At 36.0% G+C, this 11,215-nt stretch overlaps 1 protein-coding gene and 1 non-coding gene across 2 annotated transcripts; one reads left to right on the top strand and one right to left on the bottom strand.

The window, feature by feature from the left end:
- Positions 1-7,732: 7,732 nt before the first annotated feature.
- LOC107790485 (uncharacterized) lies at positions 7,733-8,854 on the bottom strand. Its single transcript, XM_016612406.1, has 2 exons — positions 8,484-8,854; positions 7,733-8,408 (listed from the first exon to the last, which is right to left on the bottom strand). Exons 1-2 carry the CDS (start codon positions 8,852-8,854, stop codon positions 7,733-7,735), a joined length of 1,047 nt encoding a protein of 348 aa, XP_016467892.1.
- Positions 8,855-9,527: 673 nt separating this feature from the next.
- On the top strand, positions 9,528-9,632 carry LOC142175044 (small nucleolar RNA R71). The gene has a single exon (XR_012704234.1). It is a non-coding gene; the product is annotated as a small nucleolar RNA R71 (small nucleolar RNA).
- Positions 9,633-11,215: the final 1,583 nt, after the last annotated feature.

Here is an 11,215-nt window from a genome sequence, read left to right as displayed (position 1 = left end):
ACTTCCAACTAGCAATGATCTAGATTTTGAGATCCCTAACTTTGAACCTGAGCCTCACATAGCTTTAAGACCAAAGAGCATCTCAGAAGTAAGGACAAGACTCCAGCTGAGGCAGAAAAATGTACCAATTGCAACCAGGCAAATTGAATTTGTTGGTGATTCAAGAGGTGCAAGTCAGCCTTCAAAGCTTACTTTCTCAGCAAAAGGCCTAACATGGCTGGAAAAATCTGCCATCACTAAAAATCAGTTGAACAAACAAAGGTTGAACAAGTTGAAAGCAAGAAAGGGTAGTGGTAAGGAGCAAAAGTAATGGGACTTTGCTTCTAGTATTAAACATTTGTAAATTTTTGGATGTATTGTAATTACTGCCATGTTAGTATATTTTATATTTTGGTTGTGGTTATTTAGTTGTGACATTTGGATGTCATGATATAACTAGGTGATAGACATCTTTTGGGGGTTATAATATGGTATCCAGTTGTCTTATTAAACTCACTTTATGAATGTTGATAGTTGGTGAATACTTTGAAAGTTGACAGTTGGTGTTCAGTTAATTATTGTCCATTCTGTTCCCTTTCCAATTTCAGTTTTTCAGTTATCTAGTTAACAATTTTTATGTCTGGAATGTAAGTTTTTCAGTTTTACACTTGCTGCTATCTTTTGTGTCAAATGAAATGGATTGGAAGCAATTTAGAACATGCCATTTAGAATCTGCAGCTTGGATTGCTGCTGTCTTTTGTTTTTCCAGTTTTGCACTTGGAATGTAGTTATTCAACATGCCAAAATAGAATCTGCAGAACATGGCTGGAAATGGAACCTTAAAGTTTTTGTATACTAAATAATATATTATCATAGCCTATAAAGAAAACAAACATCTTTAGGAGTTGGAGAAAAAAAGCTCCTTCTTTAGGGTATACAATAAGGGGAAAAACTAACCAATAAATACTACTACAACATCATCATCAAAGAACATTGCTGGAAAGCAACAAATTCTACTATAAAATAGAATACTATTACAACATGGCTTAATTGACCTAAAAGTCAGCTACACATATAAAACTCAAAATCAGCAACTTTGAAGTTGCAAAAAAGTCACTTCATCATCGAGGTTGCAAAATAACCAAGAAACGGTCCCCAAGAAATCATAAGAAACATCCTTGTCTTTGCAAGTTTATCTTCCAACTTGACGACTTTATCCATTTCATATTGGTGTATAGCCTTCATGACAATTACTTCTTCAATCAATTTGTCCTTTTGCATCTTAATCTCCTCCATCGACGATGTTATATCTTTAATATTAGTCCAATTACTTTGCGGAAAGATTTCATCTTCAAATTCCCAAAACCTGCATGAACTAGGCTTTCAAACATAATTCAAAAAGAAAACTCAAAATTAAAGTAAAATTCTAATAAAAAAAACCAGAACAATATGGTAACCTTAGGCCTCGGACATTTGTAGAATTTTCTTCCAGGGTTATATGGAGTCGACGAAGTGAAGTGGTTGGCTATAATGCCACAACGACACCTAATTTGTGATGAACATCTACCTTGCGACATTTATTAACCAAAGCTACGACGAGAATGAAGAAAAGAGAAATTTTGGGAAGATTTCAGTCGAGCCCTAAGTTCTTAGCAATGGAGTGTATTTTGGGGGAGAAAAGAAGACGTTGGGTACGGGTCAAATTACTAGGAGTAAAATTGGGTTTTGGGGAGTAAATAGCCGTTGGTTGGGGATTAAAAGTTGTTGGAAGTCTGAGTTGGCAGCTGACTTGGAAAAAAGAGAGGGGGTCAGCAGCCACATCGATGAGGCGTTAGGGTTAGGGGTAATTGCATCAACTTTATTAACGGTAGGGTGGAGATTGAACATAAAGTGTAACGGGAGACAAACGTGCTTAAATTCCAATAGTACGGGGGCAATAATGGCCTTTTTCCCTTTGAAAAAATACCTGCATATATGTTTGGACGAAAAAAGCCTACATATCTCTCATTTTAATTCATAGATGACTATTCCTCCAAAAAATAGTCATCTATGAGATTAATACTAGGTAGTAATAGCCATCTATGAATAAAAGATATCATACTAACACTAATACTAGCGAACTGAGTAAGACAAAGAGGAACGCTTGACTACCTATGAACCTTATACCCTAATCTTCGACCTCCACACTCTCCTGCCTAGGGTCATGTCCTCGGTCAGCTCCAGTTGCGCCATGTTTCTAGTTTCTACCATTATTTTAAAATTGGAGATATCATATATATATGGATATATCGTAACTTTCCAAATTCTTTTTTGATTTTTTCTTTGTGTAATATCGTGTAACTTTCCAAATTATCTTCTTCTTTCTCACACTAAACTACATCCTTCTTTGAATTATCTATGCTCTTCCTACAAATAATCATTTATAATTTCTTATGTTATAGGCTATTAATCCCAAATCTTTAAAATAATTATCAAATCTAATTTGTGACCCACATATAGGTAATAAATTTACAATTGCATCACAAAATCTTTATATTATTAAAAGAAGAAGAAAAAGCCTCCAAATTAAGCCTAGTGACAGTCCAACAATAGGTCATATGACAATTTAGGACAAAGTTAATTAGGTTAGGTAATAATTAGTTTCTTTTTTAATTTAAATTTTTAAAAAATTAAATATGTGTTATGTGTTGTTAATAATTAGTTATTCTTCTTGAACTTGAATTTAAACATACATAACTATTTTTTTTACGAAAACAATAATTTTTTATATATCTAAGTTTTTTAAATTTTACGCTCAATGCCATCTTTCAAGTTTGACACTCAGAATCATCTTTTTACAACTACCATGGTTATACTTAATTTCATCCGACCACATTTTTCTACCGATAAGGAATTCAACTATTATGCTAATGAAGACATTACTGCAGAGATTGAGGAAGGAGATGGGTCTTCTGGTAGTCCTTTAGAAATGCAAGGCAAGTCTTCTACTAATATGGAGGCATTGTGTGATATAACTAGAGATGAAATTATTGAGAAATATTATCATGTGTGAGTGATTTTGCTTATTACTTCACGGTGGATTATCAATATACTGTAATTTGTGAAATAGACTTCTAATTCATACTGGATTAGGACAATAAATAATTATACTAGATAATGTTATATGCTTTGGTATAACTATATATGTTATATTGATTTAAATCTTTAATATGTATGTTTACTTTATATTATATATTTTAATTAAATAAAATAAAAAATAGTAAAAGTCTCTTACGATAAATATTTAAGTTCATTTTTCTCCTTAAAATAATTATAAGACCTTGGTAATATCCTTTTTGGTAATTTGACACTCAAATGCACTTTTCAGAAAGATTGGCCAAACACAATTTGTTTACCAAATATTGTAAAAAATACTTCTTAAATGAATTGGCCAAACATAAATTATTATGTTCAAAGTACTTCTAAAAAAGTACTTTTTAAAATAAGCAGTTTTTGCCATTTTGGCCAAACGGGCATCATCAAGAAGAGTTAGTAACCCTTCAGATTAATCATGAGGAGCAATACTCGGATCAATGAGCTATTATACACTCTCTTAAGGGTGTCTGTTTCTATACGAATCTCTTATTGTCTTTGCACTCCTGCCTCCTTTGTCGTTAAGAGATCATTTAAGGGATAGTGATACGACTCTTTTCCCTGTATATTAAAAATTTAAATCGCCTTTATTTTGTTCTCAAATTGCATAAGTTAAACTTTGATTGGTATTATATAATGTAACTAACGATAACAACAATTTTCACTTTTTGATTTTTTTCACATGTTACTCGGATTTCCATGCGTAACATTTGATTTGCTAAAATCCAATAGCATACATGAAAAAGGAAAGAAAAATCATATCACACAATAAAAAATCTACATAGAGGAAGGTGATGATAAATAAAAAAAATATTATATTTATAAAATTATCATTTAACAATCAGATCTCAGAAAGAAATAAAAGAGTTTTTCCGTTTCCTATCCGATATTCGATATCTGCTTTATGATCCGTATTAAAAATTGTTAGAAGTACAAATATGAAGCAAAATTTCCTAATTGACCATCATCATTTATTTATCTTTCCCTCCCCCAAAACTGGATTATAGTATAATCTATGGGTTTGTGCGGATCCACTAACTTTTAGTCAGATCCTATGTATTAAGAAATCGACTAAGTATTTATAAATATTTAATTATGAATTCAGTTATTATTATATTATTAACTTGAAGTCCGTGTAAAAATTTATAAATTTCAAATTCTAAATATGCCTCTATCTCATCCTACTCCTTTTTTTTAGCCTTTTGGGTACACTCAACAACTTGTTTGGATTTTGTTATATATTGTTTCATAATGTATTGTATTGTATTGCATTAATGGCACCAAAAACTTGTTGCTCCCAAACGCACACGCAAGTATACGTGGTCGACAAGTAATATAATGATAAGTTGAGTGTCGAACCCACAGAGACTTGTGTAAACTACTCACTAAATCACTAAAATTGTTATTCAATCCAGCTAAAATCAAAGTCCAATAATATGATTATATTATACTACAATTCTAAATAATAACTAAGTTATCAAGTAACGAGTTGATTGTTGTGTATTCAGTAGAGACAAATATTCCAGAGTTGTGATCGATTCACCAATCGTATTGTGTTCTAATTAACTCTCCCTTTCATATAATTCACTCATGGTTGCTAATTAATCGATAAATGCTCTCATAACCTTCTCCCGAAGTACTATTCACCTATTCTCAATAGATTAATGCCTATATTCCTATGAAATCAATCTATTAAGAACACATTAAAATCACGATATTTAATTAAGCACAGTGACTAGGTATATTCCTACCCTAACCACAAATCTGCTCCCCCTAAGGGTTAAGATCATGCTCTCTTCAATTCTTCTCTAATCTAAACATGGCTTTCCCAAGGATAGCATAGATAGTAAATAGAACCTAATTGCTGGCCAGACAATTAAGCAATTAAACACAGAATTGAAGAAACAACCATATATTGGTGAATTATAATCAAGGTCAAGTCAACGTTAAACAACAATATTCATGGCTAAATCACAACCCCAGAACAATGGGTGTTTAGCCACTCATGATGTAATCAAACAATTGCATAAGTTTTGATTAATTGAAAATACTAGAAAAGATGAAGAATTCTGAGATGTTCCTGCTCCTCAATGTTTCTTGCGTGTCTTTTTGCTCCAAGGTACGTCTCTCCCCTCAAAAATAGGTTTAGTCTTGCTTTTATACGTGTTAGGTAGGTCTAGGGCCGAAATAACCTTGTCCCGGGTGAAATTGGAGAAATTTCACGTCACCGGCGCCAGACACCCTCCACGGTGCCCCACAATTTTGAGCTACTATTTTTGGCGCCACAGGTAGGGCAGGTGGCGCCCAAATTCGCACATTGCCCAATTTCGTTCGTTTTGGCTCAAATCTCGCGCGTATCGCCCCCCAGTTGCTCCCGAATCATTCCTACACATAAAAACACTTCAAATTAATATAAATCATAGCATTTAACATCCCAAATTCACGAAACAAATGTAAAATATGAGGCGATATACATAGAAATATATATATGCTTTAAGCTAAACATCAACACCCAACACTTAGACTCTTGCTCGTCCTCGAGCAATGAGACTATCTAATAAACCCCCCAACTACGTACAAGTATCAATTTTAGAGGAGCACTTTAACTTTTAACCACACACTCTACCCTTGACTATTATTAATATCGGCACACAAGTATGAACACACAAAATTTCAAATTCTTCCCGTTTAAGCATACCCAAGTATAATATTTCAATTCAATAAATTCCAACAACCTATTTGTCACCACCTAAACTCAAGAGCCGACTTGCAACCACTAAGCACCCTCAACTCATGCACCTACCCAACAAGAAAGTTTACAACATCACCAATCATTCATGAGATCATGTGCCCTTACCAACAAACAAAAGAGTGAATATAGATAGTCCACACATTCAAATATACTTTTGAATATAGATTAAGGACATCGCACAATTGAACAAAATTCGCTCACTCTCACAAAGAATTCATATGCATCCCATGGTTGTACCATAAGCTTGCCCGTAGTGTATATCTCTACTAATTTAAGCTAGCCAAATCTAGGATCAATTAGGACTTTATAGTTGTAATGTAGGCTAAGGGACAGGTATGGTGCATTTAGAAATAGTGACTAACTCTCCTAAGCACTTTACTACACTACATTCACAATTCAAGCACATATTCTTCTCAACCAATTTACTTGTCTCAAACTATATACACATAGCCCTTACGTTCATTCAAGAACTTCTATACTCCCACTAGCACAAATTATTAAGAATTGGAAGTATTTTCTACATACTTTCACTATCATTTTTTTCTTTTCTTTCAATTTTTCTTTTCCTTTCTCTTTTTTTTTTCTTTTCTTCACACACTCCATACATTAAAGTTCATCGGCTAGTGACTTTTGATTTCAACTTTAGTGCACCAACGGGCCCTTCCATGGTTCCACTCAAAAGCTACTCCCCAATCTCTAACCTTACTTCTTTTAGCGACTAAGTGCCTTAGGAGGTAAAGGTTCAATCAATATCAAATTAAGAACAAAATAGGGGATGACTTGTAATGTGGGTGCCAAAAGAAAGGTCTATAGGCTCAAAGAGGCTAGCAACGAAAAATTCTATTATTATGTGACAAGCACATCCATGATCAAGCAAGAAAATGCCTACGTCATCTCCTAGATATAGCACAACTTACAATTTCGCTTCAATTAACACACGGGGCAAGTTCTAGACTACACAGGATAGCACAGAAAATCATAAATCCTCACACACACGTTGCACATGACTCAATCAAGACGGTTTTGTTCAACTCTCAAGTCAAGGAAGCACAATTAAATGAGAAATTTAAGCAACATTGCACTATGTAGTATACAAGTCAAACAACTAAGAAACGGCGTCACAAAATAGGCTATTTACTTTACTTAGGCTTCACAAGTCAAACCAAATACACGGGAAAACAGAATGTATGTCATAGCCTAATGTGCTAGCATCAATCCATGTCAATGAGTATCTCAAAACGACTCAGTTTCTTCCTAAACTACTCCTAAAAAGAAATTAAAGTGCCCGGTTCGAGCTACATCCTTGGAAAAGAACCGGTGCCCAAAGAAAAACCAAGGAATACTACCTAGATATTCAAAAAAAAGAAAATCTTTTTGGTGTTTTTAAATCAGACTTTAATCCCTCAAGAAAACTGTCCAAAAGATCCATTGTCGGGAAAAGTCCGAGCTTTTGCAACTTTTTTTTTATTTACTTATTTTTTTTAACCTAGACTATGTCTACTACGAGTTATAAAAACAATTATACTCCAGAAAGTAGTTTCCCCACCCCACACTTATATTATGCATAGTCCTCAATGCAGGATCATAGAGAAATATTAAAACAAGGGTGAGAAATACTCCTTGAGACCCTCTCAGACCTAGCTCGGACATGATCCTCAATATTAAAGGAATGTGACGACCCCACACTTAAGATCAAACATGCTCCTCAACTTCAACTTTGGGTACTCAGACTTCCCCTGCTCTGCAAAATAAAAACAGCACAAAACTTGATACTAAAAAAAAAGTAATCAATAGATAAAAGATATACAGGTTGGGTTACCTCCCAACAAGTGCCTTATTTATAGTCGTGGCACGACTCTGCTATTTTGCTCAGGCTGGGCGCTTTCTCTTCTTCTTTCTCCCATGAAGTCTAGCCTTTTTGCACGCTCTCGGAAGGTCTCCTCTTTCATCTCTAGTTCTTTTCTCAATCATCTTAACACGCTCAGCTGGAAATACCACCTCCTTTAACTCAGTTGTCCCATATGGATCACTATAATTCACATAAGGACTCTGCTTTATCCCCTTCGATTCTACCACAGTAATCATGCACAAGTCCCCATAATGCTTAGGAAGCTTAAGTGCCTTGTACACATTAAAAGTGACCTCCTCATTGTCAACTCTCATTTTTAACTTCCCTGCTCTCACATCAGTAATTGCTTCACCAGTAGCTAAGAATGGTCGCCCCAAAATAATGAGCACTCCCTCATCTGCCTCGTAACTAAAAACAATAAAATCAGCAAGAAGAATAAACTTTCCCACTCGAACTAACACATCCTCAATAATTCCTTCGGGCATGACTAGTGACCTATCTGCTAGTTGTAAAGTGATTGTAGTAGGTCTAAGTGCCCCCAATCCGAGTTGCTTGAACAAAGAGGATGACATCAAATTTATACTGGCCCCTAAATCACAGAAGGCTCTACCAACTTCTTGTTTTTCAAGAGACAAAGGAATTGTGAAACTCCCAGGATCCTTCAACTTAGGAGGAAATTTACTCTGAACTGTGGCACTGCACTCTTCAGTAAGTGCAACTGTTTCAAACTCTGCATGTCTTCATTTGTTTGCCACAATATCTTTGAGATACCTTTCATACTTAGGCACTTCCTGCAAAATTTCCACCAAAGGCAGATTCACACTCACTTGGCTCAAAATATCTAGGAATTTCTTGTACTTAGCATCATCTCTTTGCTTCTGCAGTCTTTGTGGAAACAGAGGTGGTGGCCTACTCTCAATTACTGGCTTGGGTCTTTTATCATCTTGCTCATTCCCCTCAACTGGCTTGGGAGCTAATTCTCCTTCAGGATGATCTGTATTCTTCTTTTTCTTTGGAACTTCTTCTAGTGCTCTTCCATTTCTCAAGGTAAACGCATTGACTTGAGCTTTAGGATTGGGCTCAGTATCACTTGGAAGAGCTCCAGCTGGTCTAGTGTTTTGAGCACTGGCAAGCTGTCCCATTTGACGCTATAAATTTCTCACTGTTGTGGCGAGGGCTTGCTGCTCAGCCATCATTTTTTGAGAGAGGGCCTACTGTTCAGCCATAACTTTTTTCAACATGTCTTCAAGGTGACTTGTAGGACTCGCTTGTTGTTCAACCTGAGGTGGTCTATATTGCTGTTGAGGTGTTTGAGGCCTGTATTGATTCTGAGTGCCTTGGTTTCCACCCCAAGAGAAGTTTGGGTGGTTCCTCCAGTTGGGATTGTAAGTGTTCCCATATTGGTTTGTTTGACCCCTATTTGAATTACCCACAAAGTAGACAGACTCTAGGTTTGCGGGGCATATGTCGCTCGTGTGCCCCTCTCCACATATTTCACAAAAAGCTTGAACATGTTGTACCTGTTGCTTGTTGATACTCAAGTTCATCTGGTTGACTTGATTGGTCAGTGTAGAAATTTACGCTGATAATGTTGAGACGACATCTAACTCAAGAACCCCTACAGACTTTTGCACTGTGTGTCTGCCCATCTCTCTCTGCCAATCCGGATTGCTCTTGGAGAATTTGTTCAATAATGCATATATCTCGTCAAAGCTTTTCTCCAACACTTGACCCCCCAGCTGCAGCATCTACCACGATCTTTGTTTCAGATTGTAGCCCTTCTATGAAAGTGTGAGATAACACTTCATTCGTCTGATTGTGATGAGGACAGTCTCTGAGTAGCCCCTTGAACCTTTCCCAAGCTGAGTATAAAGATTCTCCTACTTTCTGTTTGAAGGCAACTATCTCACTTCTGATCTTTGCAGTTTTGCCTGAAGGGAAGAACCTTGCCAGAAATTTTCTTGCCAAATCATTCCATGATGTAATTGAATTAGCTAGTTCTGCTTTTAGCCATCGCTTCGCCTCGCCCAATAGAGAGAATGGAAAAAGTGTAAGCCTCACATAATCTGGAGTGACCTCGTTAGTGATGTAAGTATCACTAATCTCCAAGAAGTTCAAAATATGCTACTGTGGATCCTCGTGTGGAAGACCCATAAATTGCCCGTTTGCATGAAGTAGCTGGATCATGCTCTGTTTCAAATCAAAGTGCCCAGTGATCCTGGGCTTCACTATACTGGAGGTGACATTAGCAATGTTGGGCATTGCCATCTCCTGAACAGCCATGGGTTGCTCCTCTGCCATGTCCACAGGAAATTGAACAAGTGCCTGAATATTGTTCGTGTCCCTTGCTTCCCTCAACCTCCTGTGAAATGTTCTCTCAGGTTCAGGATCAAAGCCTTTAAGTCGGTCTTGGCTCCTGACCCTACGCATTCAATCAAAGTTCCTGAGATCCGAGCAACAATCAAGTAACGTTAGACTCGATGAAATAGACAATTAAAGCAAAAACTAGCAAGTAGCTAATATTCAAGTCCCCGACAATGGCGCCAAAAACTTGTTGCTCCCAAATGCATACACAAGTATACGTGGTCGACAAGTAATATAATGATAAGTTGAGTGTCAAACCCATAGAGACTTGTGTAAATTACTCACTAAATCACTAAAATTGTTATTCAATCCAGCTAAAATCAAAGTCCAATAATATGATTATATTATACTACAATTCTAAATAATAACTAAGTTATCATGTAACGAGTTGATTGTTATGTATTCAGTAGAGACAAATATTCCAGGGTTGTGATCGATTCACCATTCGTATTGTGTTCTAATTAACTCTCCCTTTCATATAATTTACTTATGGTTGCTAATTAATCGATAAATGCTCTCATAGCCTTCTCCCGAAGTACTACTCACCTATTCTTAATAGATTAACGCCTATATTCCTATGAAATCAATCTATTAAGAATGCATTAAGATCACGATATTTAATTAAGCATGGTGACTAGGCATATTCCTATCCTAACCACAAATCCGCTCCCCCTAAGGGTTAAGATCATGCTCTCTTCAATTCTTCTCTAATCTAAACATGGCTTTCCCAAGCATAACATAGATAGTAAATAGAACCTAACTGCTGGCCAGACAATTAAGCAATTAAACACAGAATTGAAGAAACAACAATATATTGGTGAATTATAATCAAGGTCAAGTCAACGTTAAACAACAATATTCATGGTTAAATCACAACCCCAGAACAATGGGTGCTTAGCCACTCATGATATAATCAAACAATTGCATAAGTTTTGATTAATTGAAAATACTAGAAAAGATGAAGAATTCTGAGATGTTCCTGATCCTCAATGTTTCCTGCGTGTCTTTTTGCTCCAAGGTGCGTCTCTCCCCTCAAAAATAGGTTTAGTCTTGCTTTTATACGTGTTGTGTAGGTCTAGGGCCGAATAACCTTGTCCCGGGTGAAATTGGAGAAATTTCACGTCATCGGTGCCCTGGCT

This window comes from Nicotiana tabacum, chromosome 20, assembly GCF_000715075.1.
Source record: "Nicotiana tabacum cultivar K326 chromosome 20, ASM71507v2, whole genome shotgun sequence".
Taxonomy (NCBI): domain Eukaryota; kingdom Viridiplantae; phylum Streptophyta; class Magnoliopsida; order Solanales; family Solanaceae; genus Nicotiana; species Nicotiana tabacum.
This window is presented reverse-complemented; position numbering and strand designations above follow the sequence as displayed.

Excerpts from the sequence above, each read along its gene's own strand:
- LOC107790485 (XM_016612406.1), bottom strand. The coding sequence starts at position 8,854 with ATGGGACAGCTTGCCAGTGCTCAAAACACTAGACCAGCTGGAGCTCTT. Across the intron at positions 8,409-8,483 it reads GAAGTGCCTAAGTATGAAAG|TGCCACAGTTCAGAGTAAAT; the intron begins GTATCTCAAAGA and ends TGAAGAGTGCAG.